The 27,341-nt window shown below is 40.2% G+C and overlaps 2 protein-coding genes across 3 annotated transcripts in view; one reads left to right on the top strand and one right to left on the bottom strand.

The window, feature by feature from the left end:
- LOC129765516 (zinc finger protein 436-like) overlaps positions 1-7,132 on the bottom strand; it is a 29,974-nt gene extending 22,842 nt beyond the window's left edge. For both annotated transcript variants that reach the window (XM_055765913.1, XM_055765911.1), the window contains exon 1: positions 6,969-7,132. The gene's annotated coding sequence lies outside the window, so the exon portion shown is untranslated. The remainder of the gene's footprint in view (positions 1-6,968) is intronic.
- LOC129765514 (ubiquitin-like modifier-activating enzyme 1) lies at positions 6,716-26,908 on the top strand. The gene is made up of 7 exons (XM_055765908.1): positions 6,716-6,987; positions 7,498-8,579; positions 18,714-19,763; positions 20,005-20,256; positions 20,316-20,624; positions 24,821-25,191; positions 25,259-26,908. Exons 2-7 carry the CDS (start codon positions 7,743-7,745, stop codon positions 25,671-25,673), a joined length of 3,234 nt encoding a protein of 1,077 aa, XP_055621883.1. The 5' UTR covers positions 6,716-6,987; positions 7,498-7,742; the 3' UTR covers positions 25,674-26,908.
- The last annotated feature ends 433 nt before the right edge of the window (positions 26,909-27,341 follow it).

Raw genomic sequence — 27,341 nt, forward strand, 5'->3', positions numbered from 1 at the left:
TTAGATCTTCTACACAATTTTTCGCCAATAATCCCGATCCATGGGTGCAGTTCTCCAACTCCCTCCTGCACCGATTCTTGCCAAGTCCTGCTCCACCTGGTCCAACCACCTCGCTCGCTGGGCTCCTCTCCTTCTTGTTCCTACCGGATTCGATGCGAACACCATCTTTGCAGGGATGCTGTCCGGCAATCTCGCAACATGCCCTGCCCAACGCACTCGTCCAGCCTTGGTGATTTCTGAATGCTGGGTTCGCCGTAGAGTTGCGCCAGTTCGTGGTTCATTCTCCTTCTCCATACTCCGCTTTCCTGTACACCACCGTATATTGTTCTGAGTACTCGGCGTTCGAAAACTCCAAGCGCTTGTGAGTCCTCTTCAAGCATCGTCCATGCTTCGTGCCCATAGAGAACAACCGGTCGAATTAGGGATTTGTACATGGTACACTTCGTATGGGGTCGGAGTTTGTTGGACCTCAAGGATTTGCGGAGCCCATAGTAGGCTCGTCTTCCATTGACAATGCGTCTTCGAATTTCACGGCTGTTGTTGTTGTCAGTTGTTATCAACGAGCCAAGGTAGACAAATTCCTTTACCACCTCGAACTCGTCGCCGTCGATCACAACACTACTACCAAGAAGAACTCTGTTGCGATCAGTCCCTCCTGCTAGCATGTATTTAGTCTTAGACGCATTGATCCCAAGCCCAATCAGCCCTGCTTCGTGTTTCAGTCGGGTATACAAGTCGGCTACCATCGCATGTGTTCTTCCGATTATGCCCACGTCGTCGGCGAAGCAGATAAACTGACTAGACTTGTTGAAAATCGTGCCCCGCATGTTGAAGCCCGCTCTCCGCATAACACCTTCCAGCACCACGTTGAAGAGCAGACAGGAGATTCCATCGCCTTGTCGAAGTCCCCTGTGAGTCTCAAATGATTCCGACAGCTCACCTGAGATCCGCACACTGCACCGCACACCGTTCATCGTTGCCTGAATCAGTCTTGTCAGCTTTCGGGGAAAGCCGTGTTCGTCCATGATCCTCCATAGCTGTCGTATGTCGATTGTATCATATGCGGCCTTGAAGTCGACAAAGATGTGGTGTGTAGGGACCTGATACTCGCGGCACTTTTGGAGGATCTGCCGCAGTGTAAAAATCTGGTCCGTCGTCGAGCAACCGGGCATGAATCCGGCCTGATAACTTCCCACAAATCTACTTACTATTGGCGATAGGCGGCGGAAGAGGATCTGAGACAAAAGTTTGTAGGCACCATTCAGGATTGTGATGGCACGATAGATCCCACAATCCAACTTGTCGCCTTTTTTATAGATGGAGCAGATTACCCCATCCTTCCACTCCTCCGGTAGCTGTTCTGTGTCCCAGATCCTGACTATCAACCGGTGCATACACTCTACAAGTTTTCTCGGCCCTCCCTTGAAGAGCTCCGCTACAAGGCCATCCTTACCAGCTGCTTTGTGGTTCTTGAGCTGATTAATGGCCTCCTTAACTTCACCCATCGTCGGGGGTGGTACGTCGTCGTTGTTCATTGCACCGGTGTAGTCCTCCTCAACGCCGTCTAGGTCTCCTGTCTGCGCGCTGTTCAGGTGTTCATCGTAGTGCTGCCTCCACCTTTCGATCACTTCGCGTTCGTTCGTCAAGATGCCTCCTTCCTTGTTTCTGCACATTTCGGCCCGCGGCACAAAGCCTTTGTGCAAGGCGTTTAGTTTCTTGAAGAACTTCCGCGATTCTCGAGAACGATAAAGCAGCTCCATCTCTTCACACTCTTTCTCTTCCAGGCGGCGCTTTTTTCCCGAAAGAGATGTGTTTGCTGCCTTTGTTTCAGTCTGTATCGTTCCACGTTTTGGCGAGTCGCTCGTTGCAGCATGGCTGCGCGTGCTGCATCCTTCTCGTTCAGGAGCGCTCGGCACTCGTCGTCAAACCATTCGTTCCGTTGTCCTCGTTGTTCATACCCGATGACGGTCTCTGCTGTGCTGCTAATTGCTGATTTTAAGGAGTTCCAGCATTCATCGAGGGGAACAGCATCCAGTTCGTCTACCCCCGGTAACGCAGCTTCAAGACGCTGCGAATATGTTGCAGCAACGTTCGGCTCCTGTAGTCGTCGTAAGTGGTACCGTGGTGAGCGCTGGTGTCTTATGTTATTGACGACTGACAGTTTAGAACGCAGTTTGACCATCACCAGGTAGTGGTCTGAATCGATGTTAGCGCCACGATAGGTTCTGACGTCGATGATATCCGAGAAGTGCCGACCGTCGATCAAAACGTGGTCAATTTGTGTTTCTGTTTGCTGTGGTGATCTCCAGGTGTAACGGTATTGGAGGCTGTGCTGGAAGAAGGTGCCACGTATGGCCATGTTCTTGGAGGCAGCGAAGTTGATAAGTCTTAGGCCGTTTTCGTTGGTTCGCTGATGGGCGCTGAACCTACCAATTACCGGTCTGAATTCCTCCTCCTGGTCGACCTGAGCGTTCAAATCACCGATGACGATTTTGATGTCGTGTTTTGGGCAGCGATCGTATTCACGCTCTAGCTGCGCGTAGAATTCTTCTTTATCGTCATCGGTGCTAGCTAGATGGGGGCTGTGGACGTTGATAATGCTGATATTGAAGAAGTGGCCTCTCATCTGCACATTCTCTCATTGATCGGCCACCAACCAATCACCCGTTTTTGCATCTCCCCCATCACGATGAAAGCTGTACCCAGCTCGTGTGTGTTGCCGCAGCTCTGATAGATGGTATATCCACCATGGAACGATCGCACCATCGAACCTTTCCAGCACACCTCCTGCAGCGCTACGATGTTGAAATTGCGGGCTCTCAATATTTCCGAAAGAATTCGGGTACTCGCAAGAAAATTGAGAGACTTGCAGTTCCATGTCCCGAGTTTCCAATCTCTAGTCCGTGTTCTTTGCGTGGGTCTAGTCCGATTGTCCTGTCTCGAATTTCTTTGTGAATTTTCCTGTGCGTTTTATTTTTACGGATGGCTTGCAGGGCCTGCACCAACCCCCTGTCTCGCCGGAGGACCGTCGTGCACAGCTCTTTTTAGAGTCCCCGCTGGCACGAAGACAGTGATCAGCCGCCCCTAACATGGGGATCAGACGCTGTTTTGAGCCGCACTTCCATGGTGAACAGACGCTCGGATAGGCCCCCTTCCCTGTCAGCATACGACCAAGATCCCACCGGGGTTGGTTACCCGATCTTCACTATGGTTACTCGTACCCCAGACGGCACCACGGGGAGGTAGGGATAGGAGTTACTGGACAGGAAGCTAAGGACCACGAATGGGGTTTATTTTATGCCTGAAGGTACGCGAAGTACCGATGGTAACTTAGTCCAGTCATTTACCAACCAATTTGATCGGTATACGTATGTCAAATTTCATCTGTGAAAAAGAATCAAATGTTTGGCTTCGGTCGTTTACTGCAGCAATTTAGCGTATCACTTGCTAAGCTGGTTGCGCAAACATATGATGGGGCTTGAGTGATGTCAGGAGAGAAAGGAGGAATCCAGGCGATCACAAAAAAGTCGTTTTCAAAAGCTGATTATATTAATTGTAAGGCGCATGTTCTCAATATTGCTTTGCCAAAGCGCGATTGCGAGTTGAAGAAATTTATGCAGCAGAAGATCCCGAACGTGTTCAAAGTCAAGCGGGCCTACAGCTGTAAGATGATCAACATAGTTAAAACTTATAATAAAGAATTTCTACTTGTTTAGGAGGAATGTTTCTAGTGGGATGGTGATACGATTTCACAATACAATTGATACAATTTTCTTCAATCGTTCCATTTTTCTCATTTGCCGATATTTTGTACCATACACTATAATAACGATAACTGGACTATGTTGAATATGATTAGAGTATCAGGAACACATGTGCGAGTATAAAAGCGTTGGAAAACGAACGAAAACTCAATGCAGTTTGCTTATTCTAATAAGTGAAGCATTTTATTTGAAATTTGAACTCTTCAACACGGAGTTTCCCAAACAGCTGATACATGATCTTTCTTGTCGATTCTCCTATTTTTCAAAGTAAAATTAGGAAATGTACTGCGAGAGCGACTCGAAAAGCTTATACTATTGAAAATAAAATGCTCCTTGAGCTCCAACTTTAGAGTTTTTTTTTTTTTGAAAAACATAATTGATCGATTCACCCATTGCACAGAACGAAGAATATCATTACTGTATCGCTAGAAGAAATTTAATTAAAAAAAACAAGCCTGTAATATTATATTTGAGAAATGTCCTGTCATACTCCATCGCGCATCTAAGCAATGTTATATTGAATTTATGTACAACATATATCAAAAATAGCTCAAAATTAGAATTAGACTCAGAAATGCTTGAAATACGATGAAACACGAGTTAATTCAGCCAATCCATTGAAATTCTTGCATAAACAAAACAATATTCGAGCACTAATTAACCTTCATTTTGAAATTTAGAGTAAAAATTTTGGGTCACCGTGTAGGTGCACAACTAGTCAATTTACTCACGAGACGCCACAGAAAAAATCATTTTCGAGTTAAAAGAACCGACCATGTACATTATGTTTATTGGTTCAAAAAAATTAGCTGTGCGAACTTTCAGCTCAATCGGACAAGATTTAGGGATGCCCAGTGTTAGAAAATATCATCTTCGCTAAGCTCAAATGCAGAGATTTTCGGGCTAGGTTGCATTGAAAACTTATATATTCCAAACGAAAATCAAAATGCCAGATCCAAACAACCAGTGAGTATGAGCAAATGAACTTTTGTTCCTTAATATGTTTTGAAGTTCATTTTTCCACCCGGTATTATTTTATTCTTGATTATTCAAGATGCCAGAATTGAATTTCATTTTAGCCAAATGAATATCAGCTGTTGTTTACTTTTTAACCAGAGGCAGCTGTGTGCGGTTGGTTTTTATTTATGCCGTTGTCACCGTCTCGCCAAACAAAATCCGGCGCGATTTCTTGCAAAATTCGTTTCATCGAACTCGGGCGTCATTGTCTCTAAATGGTCCAGCTTGATATTTTTTTTATTTTTGAATTTTGACTCAAAATCAATGCCGGAACGAATATCGTTTCGGATGTGCTGAATATCAATTTGTTGCTTTTGATATTCAAAGTATAAATAACAGCGAAGATATGAACCCCACGCAATGCCTCATTCATTCATTATAGCAAATTTGTTCATGCATCAGCGATATGAACAAAATGAACTCGTTTGTTATTGTCATCAATGTAATGAGGGCAGTGTGTTTCAAGCTGAAAAGTCATTTACACTGAAATGAAATCATATTCGTTACTCGTGAATATTTGTTGATATTCCAAGACACTGAGGATGCCTCAAAGTTTTGATTTTTTGGCCACTCAGGCTAAATCCCAAAAAGTCGATTTTCGGCCAAAAATTTTATTTTGTGAAAACACCAGATCTCGACGCTTTATGCCATTTTAAGTCATTTGGAATCGAAAAAAAAAAATTCGATTTTCCAAATTTCCTTTACTCCTCCTTGGAAGATGTTCGAGGAGCAAACATCAAAACTTTGAGCGCTTTGAGGCACCCCTAAATCATGTCCGATCGAGCTGAAACTTTGTACAGATCTTTTTTTTTGGGCCAATAAACAAAATATGCATGATCGGTTTTTGAAATGTGACATGACCATTTTCGCTGCCACCCTAATGTATAGATTGTATAGAATAAATTCAGAAGAATAAATTAGAAATCACTTGAGTTGAACGCAGTATGACACCCACCATGTTTTTGATGCCAACATCTCAAACGTCAAAAGCATTTGTTTTCTTCAAAACAGCGATCCGCGTTAGCGGCATTGTGCTTCGTTTACTAGTTTGGGAGAGCGTCAACGAATAGCTGATTTGCAGTCGGAATGAACGATTTCAAAATTAAAAGTATGAATGAAAATTAACTTTTCCATATGAAATTAGTATTCTATTTGAATTTAATACATTTTTGTTTGCAGTTGGTGAAAAAGTCTCATGCGAAAATTGTTTATGAAGACAATTTTATATTATAATGAAAAAAATTCAGCAACAATTTTGGAATTGTATAGCCATATGGTTGAATGAAAGTCAGAAATACGTGTTTTAAGTAATTAAATAACATGATGTGAAAATTTTCATTTAAATTTTTAAATTTAAAAACCGGCTGATAGAGATTACACTAACGAGTTTGGGACACAAATTATGGCCCTAATGTGAAGTCACCACCAGACGTCGATACCATCGCGATTTACGATATCGATGATGAACTTTTACAGCAGAGGGATAGTGAGATATGCGATGACGGTAGGTAGAGTGAGATAGCGATAATCGTGCCATACACCTGATAAATTCACCGAAAATATGAATATATTTATTATATAAGTTCGCGCTAGTATAAACGGTTGATGCGATTTCTATAAATCTCATCATATTTCTTCACACGAATATATCACTAGTCTAAACCCACCCTAATAATTAAATTTGCCTATTTTTCGAGCAAATGATTACTCTGGTTGTGTTATAGTTTTTCGGGTAAATGCCTTTCGCCAAAAACCGCCTTCTATCAAATATTATAGATTCCATAAAAATCATGAGTGCGATTGTTAACTTGAACATATTTTGAGCAATACGAAATTAGCGTACATCAACACACGCTCGTATGATTTTATTGCAGTTCTTCGCATGAACTCAAACCAGAAGTAAACAAATCACCGAGATCATCATTCATTCAGTTGTCCTTTTCGCACAAGCAGCATCTTATGCAGTTTTGTCTAGACTTCGCAATTTTATTTTCGGTTATTGAATCAATTAGAAAGACCCGACAGTGTAAAGCTCATTTTCTAGTGTTTCATTAGCACGCGATCTAACAAATCACTGAAAATTCAGCGATAGTAAAGTATTACGTTAATCTGAAAGCCATCAAGTTCAAATAATTTGGATAAATTTATTGGTGAATCAACAGTCATTTACAGAGAAACTGCACCTACCTTAGCGCGGTGTTGATCGGTAAGTAAACTTTTATGAAGTGAAACCGGCGGAATTAAGATTTCAGATAAATTTTCACCGTATGTTGAACGAAGCTTGTAGAAAAACTTTAAAGTTTTAAAAAATAAGACATTTAATTCTTCGCATGTTTTCACTCGGGCACAATTGGAAAGAAAGAGAACGAGCTAAGCGATTCTGCTTTGACAACTGTAGGTACAGTTGCCAGACAAACAGTTTTTGTCAAATTAATGGTAACTCAGAATTGGAATTAAATACATTTTTTTGTAATATTACATCATTTTTCTAAAATCGTAATGGCTTGATACCGCTTATGTTTCTTTTTTCTTTATATGGAATGGTTATACGCTTAGCATAATAAAGCCGAGTTTCGTTCAGTATTTACAAAAATTAGAATATAATTTGAATACAATTTGGCAACCAAAACGTTGTCAGATATTGCTCTTGAAACATTCAAATTTTCTTGTTCATGAAAGGTTCATTCAGTGACCAAAGCATTTTATTTTATTGCAGTTTTGTGTCGACTGGCATTTGGCATCTTCAATCAACAGACATACGAGGCCGCTTCGCGCGAGAGTACTTTTGTCCGGTTCGGTAAAGTGTGTTTTACGGCGTGAATAGCAATATTTGATTGTTTTCGGAGGCGTTTTGCGATCACCAGCGCGGAGGTTTTCGAGTTAAAATTTTAACTATCTTATCTCTGGCGGGTGCTCTAGTCTCTCGTCACGGAGGCGCACCGGTTTTCTTAGTGCGGCTTAATGTCTAGTGGTGAATTTCGTGACAGTTCCGCCGCCGATCCCCCAGCCGCCAAAAAGCGGAAACTGCTTTCGTCGCCGTTGTCGACATCCTCCACTGCAGCAAAAGCAGTAGTAGTCGAAAAGCAGCAGCAACAACACAAACTAGAAGAAGAAGACTCAGTAGCAGTTGTAATGGCGACGGCAAACAACAATGGATCGGCACCGTTCGAAGGTTCTGCGGGCCAGGATATTGACGAGGGTCTGTATTCGCGGCAGCTGTACGTGCTCGGGCACGATGCGATGCGTCGGATGGCCCGTTCCGACGTGCTGATCTCGGGCCTCGGCGGATTAGGTGTGGAAATCGCGAAAAACGTTATTCTCGGTGGAGTGAAATCTGTCACTTTGCATGACAAAGCGCTTTGCTCGCTGGCGGATCTCTCGTCGCAGTTCTACCTTTCGGAGGATGATATCGGAAAGAACCGTGCCGAGGCAAGCTGTCGACAGTTGTCCGAGCTGAACAACTATGTGCCTACCACAGCGTACACGGGAGATCTCACCGAGGAGTTCCTCCGCAAATTTCGTGTTGTGGTTCTCACGTTGACTTCCAACGCGGAGCAGCACAGGATTGCGGAGATTACCCATCGGCATAACATTGCCCTTATCACGGCGGACACCCGTGGCTTGTTTTCGCAAATTTTCTGTGATTTTGGACCGAATTTCACAGTGTACGATCCGACCGGAGCAAACCCAGGCTCCGCCATGGTCGCAAGCATCACCAAGGATGTGGAAAGCATTGTGACGTGTTTGGACGAAAATCGCCACGGATTTGAGGACGGAGATTATGTTACCTTCACAGAGGTAAGTAAATTTAATACAAAATCATGCATTTTCCTGATTTTTTTGGCTTGTGACTCATACTAATTACGATGACGATGATGATGGTGTGTCGGGTGGTGATAATAGTGAAGAGTGAAAAATGTTGATTGCGCCTACTGCGAACTGTGTATTGAAGGCTGAATTCCACTTGGAAAAGTGTGACGTCATGGAGGAAAAATATAGAAAGTGATTGGCTCGAGAGAGGCGAGGAAAAATGCGGCAAAAATCAATCCATTTATTGAATTTTCACCGTCAAGTGTTTTGAAATAATGTCTCCTTTGTCTGTTGTTCCGCATTCGTACGTCTTCTGCTTTCTAAAGTTACTTCAATGGACTTTACCGTTTCTTTGTGGTCTACAACACACGCACTCAATGATGAATGCGTAAAAATAGCGTCGAAAGCACAGAGTTTTGCTGTCAGCGAAAATTGCTGTTTCCAGACACAAAGATGTGGGAAAAATGTGCTGTAATTATTGTATTTTACATCTTTGTGAACGAGATTATGTTGTGTAGCCAAACGATAACGTAGGCAACATTATATAAATATTTGGGAAAGAGATTCGTTCGAGAGATAATTAGTGCTTCTTTGTTTACAGTACCAATGCACACTAAAGCTTTCTTATAGCAGAGCACTCAAAATCAATCGTTTTGTGCCCGATTTTCGAAGCTCATGTTCAGCAGAAATAGAACGATTTTTTGCACCGTTATTTTTATTTATTTACAATAACCAACTGTGAATCCATCCCTTCATGATATTTAAATTGGTCAAAATTCTCTTAAAATAATGTTTAACAGCATCTCTACATAAGTTAAAAGCCCTCTGCCCTTTGCAATCATGTTAAACATTTTAAAAGTTCCGGATAAATTACCGTAGGTCGCGTAATTTGTACGTCGGACCAGTATACGCAGGAAATTTCGCTTCCGCATACTTCTTGGAGACCCCTGTACTTGGAACGAAATGAGCAAAGCCGGACACTGTCGAACTCCAGTAGGTTGTAATTTTTATTCAACGACAAGCGGAAAATGTGACAAAGAAGAATCATCAGCTTAGTGGCGCATAGCTTCAACAGAATAGACGGAATTACATCAGGACCAACGGAGCAAGGCACTTGAGTTTGTTCATAGCAGATTGTATCATTGTATCAAAGGAACGTTTTCAGCAGCAGATTTAATTTGTTCCGGTGTCTTAACCTCCTCTGAGAACACGCTTCCAAATTTATCAGCAAAAAGGTCACATATCGTTTGTTTGTCAGAACTCCAGCGACCATTGTACTTCATCGTAGTAGGTAGACCAGACTCATTTCTTTGCTCGTTTACAAACTTCTAAAACGACTTAGGATTTAATTACAGTATTCGCTGCATGTTGATAATGTAACTTCGATAAAACGATTGGCTCAGTCGGTTCGGTGCTTGGCAACTCGACGTAATGCTGCTCTCTTGACTGTTTTCATTTGACGTAGTTCTCTAGTCTGCTATGGAGTATGTGAATGCTTTGAAGTAGTGTTCGCTTCAGTACATGCCTGTCAATAACATAGTTCACGATATTGAAGAACATTTGGTCTACAGTATCTGCATCGTCAGAATTTTAAACATCTTCCCAGTCAATAGTAGGCAGAACGTTAGAAAAGGCGTGATATTTAGGGTTTTCAAGTCATTAGTTGCACTTGCAGTTTCAGGGACTTAATTTGAAGCACTTATTTCCACAACAAGGTTCGAAGGAAGATGGTGAGGAAAGGTTTTAACTAGTGGAGCAGCAGCTGGAGCTGAGTCAGCAATGCTAACACAACAGCATTCCGCCATTGCTGATCTCGGCGTGGTTGTGTCCATGGTGAGGGGGGTGGGGTACAGATAATATCCACGTGGACACGTTAAACAGCTGTTTTCTGCGTTTCTGCATTTTCCACCCACTTTGGGTACTCTATATTTATCCATAAAATGGTTATGTCAAATATTTTTCCTTACCATCGAACTTCTTTACTGAAATATGTATTCTGCATGAAAGTCACATAAACATTGTGCGATCAAGCTTCAATTGGTAGTGGAGGATCTTTGTTTTCAACTTCTAAGCTACGTCATATTTGAGCATAAACTGAACTCTGTGTTCTAAATCCAGATCTACGTGAGAGTAAATTTGACATAGCGAACTGCTGATGCATTTGTATCTGCAGAGTATATGTGGGATGTTGATAATATGATGAAATGATCGAAATATTATTAGGATTTTCCAAATAATTTAAGAAGGACTTAGCGAAACGAGTGCGATCCAAATTTTATAATACCAGTTCAAAAACAGAGTTCATGTGCAGAACTCTGTACTGAAAGAAGCAGATTCTGTCCACTTTTTCTGATGGGTAATACCCAAATATTTCTGGAATTTTAAACATCCATTTTACGACGTTATCTGACGTTAAAGACACATTGATACAGCTGCGTTAGGTATACTTTGCACCGGAGATCAGTTTTTTAACTTTGTCCTACCGATCGAAAGATTGTGATGTTACAAATGAAATTCCCGTAATAAACACATGTTATTACGACATTCGTGTTTTTTTCAGTGGGGCTTTGAATCCGGGATTTGATTACATATTCTGCACCGCAGCCAAGAGGAAAACCCTATCAATATGCTTTATAGAATAAAACATTCAAAATATTGTTTTCTTTGTTCTAATTTTCGCTTCAATATATGAAATCTTGCAGTCAAAGTTAGTAAAGATGTATGCATAAATCCATTGGTTGTTTCTTCATTTTAATGCTTTCGACACATTTTCTTAAATAGTACCTCGATTAGCTGCAAATAAAATAACATTCAATTGATCAATTTCATGCCAACTCGTCTTAGGAGTTGGCAGCACCATCTCAGATAGTAGTGAAACGTTGTGGGTGTAAAGACATGGGTCATTTAAGCAACTTTGCATACTTGAAATATTCGAAAAACAATTAGACTACTTTTTGGAAAAAGCCAATTTTATATATATATATATATATATATATATATATATATATATATATATATATATATATATATATATATATATATATATATATATATCAAAGAAAAACATGTAAAAGTTGTTGTTCGAAAAACTTTTTCCATGTAAATGTGCCCATCGTCCGATGTATGGAAAACTTGTTGAAAATTTTAAGGGCTATTTATATCTATTTCTTTCAGAATTTTTGAAGCATATGTTTTCAAGAAAAATGAATTTTTATTGTCAAAATATATTTTTTTCCAAAAATTTTTTTGATAATTTTCAATGAAAACCAAAATAATTTCCTACATTCCATTCTTAATATTCAGCTTATTGGTCGCTGGGAATTAGTTAATTAGTTAATTCAGCTCAGAATGGTCGCTGGGAATTAGTTAATAACTCATATTTTCAAAGCGCTGGTGTAGTCTTAGTTGATTTATGGAATGCAACGCGTCCTCTGAAAATTCTCCAAACGATGACGGGAAAGGTTTTGTATTGCGCTGACAACAACAGTTAAGTTGAGATACTGTAGCTGGATAAAGTACAGTTGAGAGGCTTTCGAACTTTTTGAATTCATTTGTTCACAAAAAAAGAACATGTTTATTTCTTGAATTGTTTTTTAACATTTAAAAAACACCAAATATAAAATAAGACTAATTTAAAATTGAATATAGGCACAATGCATTTATTTCCTTTTTTTGCAATTACAATATATGGAAAAATGTCCACGTGGACAACAGGGGAGGAGAATAGTCAATGTCCACGCTTGTCCACGGAGGGGGAGGGGGGGAGTCTAGAAGCGTACTTTTTCTGTCCATGTGGTATGACAGCCCCTAACAATAATTTTTAGTCAAAAATTATGAATTCTGATGTGATTTAAAACAAAAAAGCTCTTCATCAATCTTCTTCTAAATGCAGTCTTTTTCGAGATTTTTAAAAAAATTTATTGTCTTTTTTATAGCAAACTAGCTGTCCCGGCAAACGTTGTTCTGCCATATAAATTATTTCTAGAGAATATTTTGGGTGTTAAATAAATCATAACTGATATATTTCAAGCGTTTGAATGTTTTAACGATCTATAAAATTATTCGAATGTGATCGATAAAAAGAACGAATGAAACGATTTCAACAGAAGTTGGTATGATGTTTCATGATGCAATGTATTTCATTAACGTAACTCTCAAAAATTAAATGTAAAGAGTAAAAAAGTAATATGTTTTTGTCGTAAAGTAGAAAAATGGAATAAAGAAAAACTAATATTCATATCGTTCAAATTCTGTCGTGGGAGGAAAATACGCGCTTCTTTTTTCAATATGCACGGCTAAATGTATAACTGCTCGGTTTTGTTCATGAATTGAGAAACAAACGATACGCGAGACAACAACGGAGCTGATGTATCGTTCTTATTTGGAACCGCATTACTTCGTTGTTGTCATTTAATCGAGGAGTAGTCACAGCGGTGTTCTAATTCAAAAACACAGCCATATTGCCACTTCCTTTATCCACGGACTTGCAAATTTATTAGTTGCTCTTTGCTCAACTGAGGCGGTACTACGATTTTCAATTTTAATGTCTGCGTTGTTGATATTCGTGAACGACATTATCAGTATTTATTCGTTGATATATCAGGTATCCGCCTACGCTTGAGATCTTGTCGTTGGTGAAATCTCTAGGAAAATGCTATGTACATGTTCCATCGTGAGGCGATCACTCGATGTCGTTTAAATACATAGAAGACATAATCCTGACCCTTAACTTAACATTATCTATAAATTACCTTGCATTTCCACCAAACTTTATCCATTACATAAAATCATCGTCAGACACAATTTTTGTTCAATATTTATTCCCCAAATTGCAGAGAACGTGTTGCTTTTTCACATCGAACACATTTTGATATGTAGAATTTATTTTCAAAAACAAATTTAGGTTCAAAAGTGTGTTTATTCCTCCCGAATATTCACTTTTGTATTTTTGCTTCACATAAACGGAAAATGGAGCTCAATGTTGTTTATGTCGAACTGTGTCGCAAGGTTGACACATCTGCACTACTCGATTGGACTTGAGTCGAACGGATTTCAGAATGCAAAATTGCAATCCGTTCGAATAATTTTGACTCTGACACTGTGTCGGCGTTGCTCATGATAGCGTTTCCTAAGTGAATGTATTCTTCCTCATGCCACCTATGTTGATTAGGAATCGCAGTCGTTCGTTCTCTATCTTCGCGTACATGTCGATCATGAATTGTTGGCACTGCTCACGACATCATACGATATACATAAAATCCATCGAGCGCACTCTTTTGTTTTATTCGTCTGATATAGCTATTCATAGTAATGATTCTTCTTCTTGATTGGCGTTAACGTTCCATGTAGAACTTTTGCCGTCTCAACGTATGCATTAACTAGCGTCATTTATTAATACTTAGTTGAGATTTTCTAAGCCAAATAACACGCCTTGAATGTATTCAGAGGGGCAAGCTCTAGAATACGCGTGATCACAGTGCAAGTCGAAGGAAATTTCTTTGAAGAAAAAATCCCCCGGCCAGAACGGGAATCGAACCCGAACGCCCGGCATGATAATGTGAGACGCTAACCACTCGGCCACGGGTGCACCCATAGTAATGATGTTCATAATTAATGGAGTACCTGTGGCAGGATCACGTTGTACAATGTTTGTGCAATATTCATCTTGTTCTTTCAGAACGGTCGGGCACTTTTCGTCAAAGATATTTCTTCTGACTTGTGGTCACACACATTCTAGATCTTGCCACTCAGAATACATTCAAGGCGTGTTGTTTGGTATAGAAATTTAAACTAAGTATCACTAAAAATGATGCAAGTAACACTATGATGGGAAGACGAACATTGGGAACGTTAGTGCTATTGAAGAAGAACATAGAGAGAGTCGTATGAACAATGTGCGTCAACGATGACTTCCAGATTATTGTTTTTTCTTCGAATCACAATTTCTCGCGACATTGTGCTCTCCAGCAGATGTTTTATCAGAGTTAATGACAATAATATGATTGTCATTTTGTAAACGTGATTAAAAATAAGGTATGGGGGTTTCAATTTGTTGTTTTATGTATGTTTTTTCTCTCTATTATAGTGACTTTCGACACATTTCGGCTTCACTTTTACTTCCATTTTGGAAGAATGTCGGGAGTGAAAATTGAACTCGTGATCTCTGCTTGAGAGGTATGGATGTTACCACTACGCCAGATCGCCTCCACAGGTTATATGTATTGTTTGAAACAATATTTAAGAAAAAAATATTCAGTTTGTTTTTGCACAGAGGCACTCTAATCGGTATTAAATATGTAGTAATCGGTATCGTATACAGTTTACAATCTATTCTCATGCTTACCAAGTTTTTTGTGCATAATTTCATCAAAATCGGTCGAGCTATTTCATAGGAGTTCAGTAACAAACACCGTGACACGAGACTTTTATATATATAATAGAAGATTATCTCAAATATTTTCCAAAGTATTCTATTTTTCTAATTAGGGTGAAGACAAACTAAACGATATATAAACGACGCAGATCTGATGATATTTTATACGTACGTGGGAAAATCCCTCTTATAGGGTCTTTTAATATGTTTGTCGTGTTATACCGCCATGTTCATTAAATTTTACAAATTTGCTTATAATTTTCAACAACTTTTCCAAATACATCATTGTGGTAAAAATATATGTTTAGGAGTGAGGTTGAAAACATTTGAAGACATATGGGTTAATACAAAACGTAGCGATAATTAGTAGCGTAACGTAGCGATTAGAGTCACTCAAAATATTCAAACGCTTTACTTTTTCCACAACTCTCCCTGCTAGAGCTAGCAGATTCCAGGAATGTACTTGAATAGTTATGTTGAGCCTTGTTCATCAAGTAAGTTACACGGTTACGTAGCCTTCTAAACTGCATATGATCTTGTTTATTTTTTCTAGTCATCCAAAGTCTGTGTGCAATATCTCGCTCAATCATTGCATTCAATATGTCTTTATTCAACCACTTCGCTTTTGTGTTGGGTCTCACAGGTCATAGAGGAACAAAAAATTGTAAGGGGTTGTATCTATGACACGACCGCATATTTTCGACGTAGAACTACGCAATTATATTATGCAATCCACTTGTTTACCACTTCGAATATTATTTTAGAATGCATCAAAATTTTTGTAATAGATTATGTTCTTCGTAACAAATAAATTTGATGAACGTCCTTTTACGTTTGATATGATGCCTAGGACTAAAATATTGCACATCTTATGCTTACGTAGTTTCTTGACATTTTACAGTTATTCAATTGTTCATCTCATGAAAAATAGTAGAAATATTTCCTATCAATTGATGCAAACACCTTTCCGATCTGTTAAGAAATGTTCGAGTTATAAACATTCGGAAAACGGGTAGTGTTAGCACACAAATCGGCAGAACAAATGTATGGGAAAAAAGGAAGTTCTTCCAGTTTTCATGAATTTAAACCGTTTAGAGATTAGCGGATTGTAATGTACAGCATATCAAACAAATTGAAAATGTTAAGTGCTAAATAGGGGTCGGTTATACTAAATAATCGGGGCCAATCATAATTTGTCAGCGTGGTTTGTAGCAAAGAATAGTCAATGCGATTATAATCTGAGAAAATAATATCGTGTTGAGAGAAACCAGGAGCAGCAACTTGATTGAAATTCAGTAAGAAATCGGTGTGATTTGTTATCATTAATTATTGTGTGTCACATCAAATTGCATCACGGAAAAAACGCTGTAGAAATTCGCCCAGTAGACCGATCCTTTTGAAAATTTTAGACAGTAAAATAAAAACTATTAAACAACTTTTGGCATTTTCTTTTTATTCATACTTCGAGCCCAAGCCCGTATGCTCGCACCTTCCTCATTACCCCGTCCATAAGGTTCTGTACAACGTCAGGTTGTAGTTTTTTTTTAACAGAAATCCATTTTCTCTTGAAGTCCGCCTCCGATTTGACAACTTTTGGGTTCTTCCGGAGGGCCTGCTTCATAATCGCTCAATATTTCTCTATTGGGCGAAGTTCCGGCGCGTTGGGCGGGTTCATTTCCTTTTGGCACAAAGGTGACCCCGTTGGCTTCGTACCACTCCAACATGTCCTTTGAATAGTGGCACGAAGCGAGATCCGGCCAGAAGATGGCCGGGCCCTCGTGCTGCTTCAATAGTGGTAGTAAGCGCTTCTGTAGGCACTCCTTAAGGTAAACCTGCCCGTTTACCGTGCCGGTCATCACGAAGGGGGCGCTCCGCTTTCCGCAAGAGCAGATCGCTTGCCACACCATGTACTTTTTGGCAAACTTGGATAGTTTCTGCTTGCGAATCTCCTCCGGAACGCTGAATTTGTCCTCTGCGGAGAAGAACAACAGGCCCGGCAGCTGACGAAAGTCCGCTTTGACGTAGGTTTCGTCGTCCATTACCAGGCAATGCGGCTTCGTCAGCATTTCGGTGTACAGCTTCCGGGCTCGCGTCTTCCCCACCATGTTTTGCCTTTCGTCGCGGTTAGGTGCCTTCTGAACCTTGTATGTACGCAGGCCCTCCCGTTGCTTGGTCCGCTGGACGAATGAACTTGACAAATTCAGCTTATTGGCGACATCCCGGACCAAACTTCTCGGATCACTTCTAAACTGCTTAACTACGCGCTTGTGATCTTTTTCACTGACGGAGCATCCATTTTTGCCGTTCTTCACCTTCCGGTCGATGGTTAGGTTCTCGAAGTATCGTTTTAGTACTCTGCTGACCGTGGATTGGACGATTCCCAGCATCTTACCGATGTCCCGATGTGACAACTCCGGATTCTCGAAATGAGTGCGCAGGATTAATTCACGACGCTCTTTTTCGTTCGACGACATTTTTCCAAATTTACGAAAAATTGACAGTGAAGCATGCCCAAAGTGATCTATACCCTCTTATCTGATTATAAGCGAAAGCTGAAGATATAATTCCTAAAAATTAAATTTCTACAGCGTTTTTTCCGTGATGCAATTTGATGTGACACACCCTTTATCTCGCATTGCTTCAGTTTAAGAGCGATCCCTTTTACATGATGAACGGATTCGGTGAAATTCTCGTTCACGTAGATGCGCTTGGTGACGTCATATCCAAGTTGGATCAGATTCAGATTCCTTTTGGCGAGGTAACGATGGAACAAATCATTCCTGGATGCTCTGAAGGCAAACTGGGACGAAATCGGTGGGGTTGCGCCTGCAACGATAGGTGCTTGGGCCAAACGTTTGGTGTACACAAATGGAGCATCTGTATCACAATATCTCAGCGCAATGTCTTCCGTGGGGCTGTAGGAACACGGGTTAGGATGAGGTCATCCGATTTTGTCAGCCTGGCAATGACATTCCTGCTTTTGTGGACATCCAATTCCAGTTGGGCGTGAGACTCATTTAGCTTTGTTAGATCACGGGTATAATCGGCTTTTAATTGATGCACCTAATCACGAAGAATTGAAATCTCACAAACCACTGCATTAATGCTGGACTCGATCTTCTGTTCGACCTTCACGTTCCTCTCGTCGATCATTTGTTTAATATGCAACAGTAAGCTGTCGATGGTTTCAGCTTGTTCCTCGGTCGTATCCACATTCCCTTGATCGCTTTTTGTTTTGGGTATCACTATTGGATAAAACAATAGTCGGCTTACCCATCTTGGCAGCAACAACGCGATTCAATGTTCTATTATTGTTCATCCAGTGAGTGGTCAACATGGTATTTGTGTTTAACAATGTGGATGAACACAATATCGATACAGAGTCAATGGAGCTATTAAATAGTCGCACTGTAATAAGTATTTATTTCACTAGCCCTGACAATGCTCGTAAATTGTTCAGGTACGTGTTAACGGACCGAGTCAATATATCGAAAAAGCACGTTGTTTGGGAATGTATAACCAACCAAAAAACTTCATTGAATGGCGACCACGAACAACTTACACCCTGCTGCTATTAATGATGCTAGTGACTATAGGTGCCTATTGAATGGTATGGTAGTGACGCATTTGTGAATAATAATGATGAATGATGAATTAGATTATGAATTATTTGCGTCACGATCTTCTCATAACCAATCCGTTTCAGCTCTCTTGCTATGTATCTGATACTTATTTTTGCCTTATTTCAGGTGGAAGGTATGATCGAGCTCAATGGATGCAATCCCATCAAGATCAAGGTTCTTGGCCCGTATACTTTCAGCATTGGGGACACCAGCAGCCTGAGTGACTATGTTCGTGGTGGAATCGTCACTCAGGTTAAGATGCCCAAGCAGATGGCATTCAAATCACTCACCGAGGCTGAAAACTCACCCGAATTCATCCTGTCGGACTTCTCTAAGTGGGATCACCCACAGAACACTCAGATCGCCTTCACCGTGCTCGGACGGTATCTGGAGAAAAACGCTCGTTTACCACGTCCATGGAATGTGGAAGACGCTGCGGAATTTGTTGAGCTATGCAAGGAACGCGCCAAAGAACTCAAGCTGGATGATGTAAACGAAGGCATGTTGTCTAAATTCGCCAAGTTGTGCGCCGGAGATATTTGTCCGATGAATGGAACCGTTGGTGGCATTACAGCGCAGGAAGTTATGAAGGCTTGCACTGGTAAATTTACACCCATTTATCAGTATTTCTGCTTCGACGCTCTGGAGTGCTTGCAAGAGGGCGACTTGTCTGAAGAAGAATGTCAGCCGATTGGTTCTAGATACGATGGCCAAATTGCTGTCTTTGGTCGTAAATTCCAGGAAGTTCTCGGAAAATTGAAATACTTTATCGTTGGCGCCGGTGCAATCGGCTGCGAACTGCTGAAAAACTTTGCTATGATTGGTGTCGCTTCCAAAGAGGGCGGAGAAATTATTGTCACTGACATGGATCTGATTGAGAAAAGTAATTTGAATAGGCAGTTTTTGTTCCGACCACATGATGTCCAACAGCCTAAGTCGGCTGTTGCCGCAAGGGCCGTCAAAGCCATGAACGGGGACATTAATGTAACCTCTCACGAGAATCGTGTCGGCGTCGAGACGGAAAAGATTTACGACGATACATTTTTCGAGCGGCTGGATGGTGTGGCCAACGCTTTGGACAATATCGATGCTCGTATATACATGGATCGACGATGTGTTTATTATAGGAAGCCGTTGCTCGAATCGGGAACTCTTGGAACAATGGGAAATATTCAGGTGGGTAGATAAATATCTAAGTAATATGGAACGCCTGTTCATCCATGGGACGATGGACTTGTTGCTTTGACCATTGTCTACTATTTTGGCAGGCATATAAAATCTACAGAAAGCAGTTGATTTTGTCATGGAAGAAATGCTTGTGACGAAGTTGCCATGTTGTGCAGAACAAACATTTCTATTTTTATATATTCATTGGAATTTTCATTTCTATTTTTATATATTCATTGGAATTTTGTAGGTCGTTGTGCCGTTCCTCACGGAATCATACAGCTCATCCCAAGACCCCCCGGAGAAATCGATCCCGATTTGCACGTTGAAGAATTTCCCTAACGCAATTGAGCACACTCTCCAATGGGCTCGCGATATGTTCGAGGGAATCTTCAAGCAGTCGGCTGCCAACGCTGCCCAGTACATATCGGATCCCACGTTTATTGAGCGAACACTGAAACTACCCGGAGTGCAACCGTTGGAGGCGCTCGAGTCTGTTAAGGTAATTTTTTTCACGTGTGAGCCAGAGAAGACGTATTTGTTTCGAATCCCTTTCCGCAGACCGCCCTCATCGACGAGCGACCCAAGAGCATCGAAGACTGTATCAAATGGGCTCGATTCCATTTCCAGGAGCAGTATTCTAATCAGATCCGCCAGCTGCTGTTCAATTTTCCGCCAGATCAGCAGACTTCGACCGGTCAACCATTCTGGTCCGGCCCGAAACGATGCCCTCAGGCAATCACATTCGATGTGGAGAACACGCTGCATCTCGATTACATATTTGCGACGGCCAATCTACGCGCTGCCGTGTATGGCATAAAGCAGCTGCGAGACCGCACAGCTGTTGCTCAGTTGGTTACACAGGTTCAGGTAAGCCCCACATAGCTATTATTGTAGTGATTCGTTCTGCTTTTCCATGGGACTCGGATTGAGCCACTAATCTGTTTATAATTGAAGCAGGAATAGCAATCTCTCTGTAATTGGTTTATATCCTTTGTTACGTTTTAGTAAAATGGGGAAAAAAATTTATAGAGAAACAATACATAGCAATTCATTTTCGTGGTCATTGCTTGCTGGTCTCTAAGTTTCAATAAAAAGAGAACTTGGGTTTGTTGAGTATTTGCTCATCATCTGTGGCGGCATGAACTTTCCGAACAATTCAATGGAAAGAGGTGCATTATTCATTTTTTCATTTGTTCGTGGTGGTTTATGATTATGGACCAATAGGTTCAAGTAATTTTTCATACGAAGAAAAGCTATAGAAAAGGAAACATTTAAGATTAAGTGAAAATGAATCCTCATTTTTCATATCATTTCTGTCATCACATACGCGGCACTGGATCATACCGCTCATAACACTTGTACTTGTGAACAGAAAATCCAAGAAAAAAAAAATCTGCATTACTCGAGAATTAATCAAGCAAATGTAACCAAATTGGGCATATGGAGGTTTTAGGATGCAATAAATGTTTCTATGATGGTTAGACTCTCCACCCCCCTCTCTAAGGGGGGGCTGCCATACAAATGAACCACAAATTTCTGAATAACTCGAGAATTAATCAAGCAAACGAAACCAAATCTGGCATGTGGAGGTTTTAGGATACAATAAATATTTCTATGGTGGTTAGATACTACTCCCGCTCTTTAAGGGTGGGCTGTCATACAAATGAAACTCAAATTTCTGCATAACTCGAAAGCTAATCAAGCACAATTTGGGATGGTCTTTGGGTATGATAAATGTTTCTATAATGTTATGACACCCCTCCCTCCTCTGGAATGGAGAGGGGGTCCCATAAAAATATTACACATATTTCAACCAAAAATATTCCAACCAAACATGACAATTGAAAATTTTCGGAAAACTCTGAAAGAAAAAGGGAAAATTCGGAAAATTAAATTCCCATATGTTCTACAATTACATAGTGACAAGTGCTGTTAGTCCATTTGATGTTTGCGCTAGCGAAATTGATCTTTGTTCGAAACTCGAAATGGATTTTAATGTGATGAAACGCACTCCTATATCTTCTTCTAACTATACCAAACAAAAAGGATAGCCAGGTGTGTTGATAAGAGCAGAACTCGGGGAAGGAATTGTCCGATTTAGGGCTGTCTTCATTCTATCACATTTTCTGTATAAAACATTTATTCCATGTAACGGAGAAACATGTTATTTACATGTGGTTGAAAAATCTTGAACGAGAATTGTGTCTGAAAATAATCTTATATTATAATGATGAGTTTTGTTAGAAATAATAGGAATTTCATAGTAAAAAGTAAATTCAACGGGGGCGAATAGAAGATCAATCAGTGAACAGTTCTGCGATTGGACCCATGAACTTGCTCATAGTAAGAAAACGTGAATGTTTGAAGGTATTGATAGCACAAAACAAATTTTGGGCGGTACGAAGTTTGCCGGGTCAGCTAGTTACGTATAATAACGAGCAGTCTTCAAAAAACACACGCAACGCTGCAACTTCTAACCTTATGTGGCTTGCAACATGTCTGATTTTTTTGAGCGCGAAAAAATCAAAAACTATTCATTTTGGAGCCGTTTTTGTGATAACAACTTCCAATTTAGAGCAAGAGCAAATTTCCCATAAAGCAATTGAAAAACAGTGATTTTGTTGAAGTTTTCAATACATATGAACTGTTTAGGACCTGTTGAGTCTGATCATGAATTTTATTAGTTGTTTTTGTTGAAACTAACATCAAAATTTCAAATACAAAAACAACATTTTTACCATCAAGTGTTTTCCGCATATATAGTGCAACCATTTTTTTAATTTTTTTTATTAATTCGTTTATTTTTACAGGCTCAGTTACATAAGTTGAAAGGAGCCGAATTCTTAAATATAATTTTAAAACTAAATTTTAAAAATGATTTTTTTTAGGAGAAGGATATAAGGGATATAAGGAAATTGTAACAATGTTGATGAACACTCAATTCTTAAATCTATTCGTATATCTGTAGTGTATTTAAATTTCAACTTATTCTACTGTTTATAGCAAGGGGACCAATTACTCGCAAGGAACAAAAGGAGGGTATAAGGATATAGGGACAATCACAAACGAAGATCGAAAGCTTTAAGGAAAACATATATGTAATCAAGGTCTAACCGAGCCAATACATCTCTCACGGGCACATTGGGTTGTCTTCCTCGGGCCTGAAGAGAGTTTCCTAAATTCGATCTGGCGACCAGATACACCTCGCACGACCAAACAACGTGCTCGATGTCGTGATAACCTTTGGTAATTTTTAACCAAGATAACCAAGTAATTTTTCATACGAAGAAAAGCTATAGAAAAGGAAACATTTAAGATAAAGTGAAAATGAATCCTCATTTTTCATATCATTTTTGTCATCATACCGCTCATATCACTTGTACTTCCTCTACCGATAAGAAAACTAAATTTTCCACGAAAACCGTCCGTGTGGACAGAAAATCCAAGACGCAGAGATTGCTGCTGGCAAGATTGGAACGGAAGCCCAGGTTTTTTACGCGGATTTTCCAGTTAACGTGGTTTTTGACGTGGATTTTCCAGTTAACGCGGTTTTTTACGCGGATTTTCCAATTAACGCGGTTTTTTTACGCGGTACCCGAAAAAAAAAGACCAGTGCAATATCACATCTGCCCCCAGCTCACATTTTTTTCTCATGTTCCCTCAGGGCAAATTATGGTACCTAGTGCTTGTAACGGAGTTTAGCGCTTAGTGCCGCACTTTATCAGGAATCTTAGGTAGATCTGTTGGGTAACGGGGAGCTCGTCGGGCGGTATAACGGGATGGGGTTTTTACGGGCAGGGACTCGTGAATGTCTTTCCGTGTCTGCTTAGCTCTGGACGGTCCAACAGTGGTACTGCACGTGCATCGACACTAGAGTGTACAAATCACAAAGGGAATCTTCTAGCAACAGCAGATGACCTCATTCGTGAGGAAAACCGAACTATAGCTACCAGTAACCAACGAAATTGCAGGAAAAAACTACGGGTTTTCGGAAGCGAGCAACACTCAACTTTTTACTTCCGTTCTACGTAAAGATAGTCCAATTTGATATCTATCATTAGGTGACATGTTTTTTTTTTACGCGGATTTTCCAATTAACGCGTTTTTTTACGCGGTTTTTTTTACGAGGTACGTATCCCCCGCGTAAAAAAAAACATGGGTGTAGTGCATCTAACGAACAGTGATTGGACATGAATCGGGAGAAGGTGCGAAAAAAGTCCCGACTCAATTCCAGACTTTTGAACCACGGTTTGAAACTAACCTCAGGGATAATCGAGTGAAACCACCGGCCCAATTCATCTTCGTTCCACTTGCGTTGCCAGTTAGCGATGGCATTTTTACGCACTAAAGAATAAAATTCATTGAAGGCGATTTGACGCTGATAAATATCGCCTTCAATCGCACCCACCTTTGCTGAAGAGTCAGCCCTCTCATTACCCGGAATTGAGCAATGTGAAGGGACCCAGACAAAGGTAATGATATAACAGCGTCTGGATAAAGCACTCAAAATTTCTCGTATTCTCTCAAGGAAGTATGGCATAAACGAAATGAAAACGCACCCAGATGAATATTTTGCCATTAAGCTTCAACAATTTTGAGAGAGTGTTCCTAAGAGATGGAAGATGCTTATAGGATATAACGGTTCGTGTATAACATAATGAATCCATCTTAAACAACAATTATGGTGTATTTTTTTCGCAAAAGGGAGGAAACTTATAAAATAAACTTTTTTTTTTGGCTTGCGTGTCCCGTTTTCAAGTCTGAACTATTGGGACAGCCTAATTTTAAACAACATCTATGGAATCTTATAATACGAAAAAACTATAAGCGATGAAGAAATTAAGGTTTTTCTATACCTCCAGAGAATCTCGAACATCTTTTATGTCACACCAAATCACACCGTTTGTTTTGATACGTAAATAGATCAATTCATTTTTTTTCAATATTTCCCGAATTGTCTTAGAAAACCAATGAAATGACCAATGAAAGTAAATGAATGTCACGCTCCGGTTGTTTTGTTTTATAACATTTAACATATGTGATTTCTTCTTGTTTCCCAACAGGTCCCAACATTCGTGCCCAAGTCGGGTGTCAAGATAGCTGTTACGGATGCGGCTATGCAAGCCGAAGCTAACGGTGCCAGCGGCGAGGAACTCGACCAGGATCGCATCACTCGACTCCAGAAGGAGCTGGCCTCCCTGGGTCGGCTGGATTTCACCGTAACACCACTCGAGTTCGAGAAGGATGATGACAATAATCTGCACATGGATTTCATCGTGGCGGCCTCGAATTTGCGTGCAGCCAACTATAAGATTGCGCCAGCTGATCGTCACAAGTCTAAGCTGATTGCCGGAAAAATTATGCCCGCGATCGCTACTACCACTTCGCTGGTAGCTGGCTGTGTTTCGCTCGAGCTGTACAAACTTGCTCAAGGGTACGTGAAAAATGTCATTGCCTGATGGCAAACAAATAAATAACTGAGAGTATTCATCTTCCCACAGATTCAACACGCTGGAACGCTTCAAGAACGGTTTCCTCAACTTGGCGCTGCCTTTCTTCACCTTCTCGGAACCAATCCAGGCTAAGAAACAGACCTACTACGACAAAGATTGGACACTGTGGGATCGCTTCGAGGTTCAGGGCGAGCTGACGCTAAAAGAATTTTTGGATTACTTCGAGCGCGAACACAAGCTGCAGATTACGATGCTCTCGCAGGGCGTTTGTATGCTGTATGCGTTCTTCATGGCCAAGGACAAGAAGACGGAACGGCTGAGCCTGAGCATGTCCGAAGTTGTGCGACGAGTCTCTAAAAAGAACATCGAACCACATGTTCGTGCGCTTGTGTTTGAAATTTGCTGTAACGATATTGACGGCAATGATGTGGAAATTCCCTATGTGCGTTACATACTACCCTAGAGTGATTTTTAGATTGACTATCTATCCTAGAGAAACAGACACACCCACACAACACCCTTTACACTCACACATATTTATAAGAGAGCGTTTGTTACACTAACACTTCACCCTGCATACCCAAGAGATGTTTAGCGGAAACCGAAAACTGAATAACAATGAAAATCGTTATCGGCTTTCTTTTTGTAACATTCGGATAGGAAGGAAAAGTATTCAAGTTGCTTTTAACCTTTTATTTATTGTCATCGCGTCGTAATAGTTTTTTTTCTTGGTCCTCCCAATGAAACGCTCACGTAAATTCCAAGCGTAATCCGAGCCGATATCAGCTTATACTTTAAAAAAAATAGCGAGACAAGCACCTCTCCATTCGTAAAATTATTTTGTGAAATCCTTGTTTACGTTATTTTTTCACTTATGTCGCAACATTCGTGTTCTCTTCAACAAACATCTCGATCAGCATCCTGAATGCATACGTATGTATCTCATCTTAGAACGTAACGCTGAAGGTAACAAATAGTAAAGTAATCGTCGTTCTTTTGTGATTCCTGCAATTCAGCCATTTCTATCGCATTAACTGAAGGGAAATTTATGGAAGAGCGCATTAACTTAATCACGCGCCGCGATCAGAGCGTTGTATCGGCGGGTGCTATATAATGAGTAATATTAAAACGGAACAGCAAAGTGATTGTATGTAAAGGAAAAGGCTTAGTGCGAAAGCCTTGATGAAGAGGGCTGCTAAACTGTAAGAGACGATTAAATAAATTCGCTAGAAAGATAAAAAAAACTGATGCAGAAAAATAAACAAAACTTGCGCTGAAAAGTAATTTCAAATATGTTGCTTATTTAAATTGAAGTGTTTCTAATCGTAATTGTCGTGTAACGAGAAAGTGCTAACATTTGGGAAAAATACACCCCTTAATCAGAACATCGGATTAGCATATGTACTGTTGAGGTATATTTTGCCTCAAGCGATATATTTTCAATTTTGGGTCAGTCCAGCGTCCAGACATGAAATATTTGTACAATCGGAACGAACAGTAATAATGACAATTAAAAACAAGCTGCATGATGAAAAAAAGGGGCTGCGGACGATTATATCAAACGATGGGTTATTAATTTTTACTGAACAAAGAGTAGTAATTGAAGCTATAGAAAAGCACGAATAAAGAATGAAAAGCAAACGAAGCATTGTATTTGAAAATAAATTATGATAAAGCAATTGGAAATTCACTGCAAAATTATATCGTTTTGTTACAATTTCAATTGTTAAGAATCGATGACATTCTTCGATGATCGCAATATAAAACGGAGTTCCACGACACTCTACTCACTCTGGTAATTAAAATAAGAACCTGAGAAAAACATAGGCTTCTTAAGAATGATGCCAAGAAACTGATACGAAACTATCATGCGGAATCATACCGATGCCGATGTGATGGTTTTAACTAGCGATTCGTACCTTTTGTACTTCAGATGGTGATTTGATTATTTGGGACCTTGTACACTTCAAAAGGAAAAACCTCAAAGATTTTTTTTGCATACCCTGTATTTATGAAGTCCTGGTCCACTGATTCTATACATTCAACATGACAGTCGTGCGCTTCATGATAATTTCGGTGAGGGATGTCCAAAATCTAAAAGGGAACACAGAGGCTGTGTGTTATCTGAACC

Source organism: Toxorhynchites rutilus, chromosome 2 (assembly GCF_029784135.1).
Source record: "Toxorhynchites rutilus septentrionalis strain SRP chromosome 2, ASM2978413v1, whole genome shotgun sequence".
Classification (NCBI taxonomy): Eukaryota; Metazoa; Arthropoda; class Insecta; order Diptera; family Culicidae; genus Toxorhynchites; species Toxorhynchites rutilus.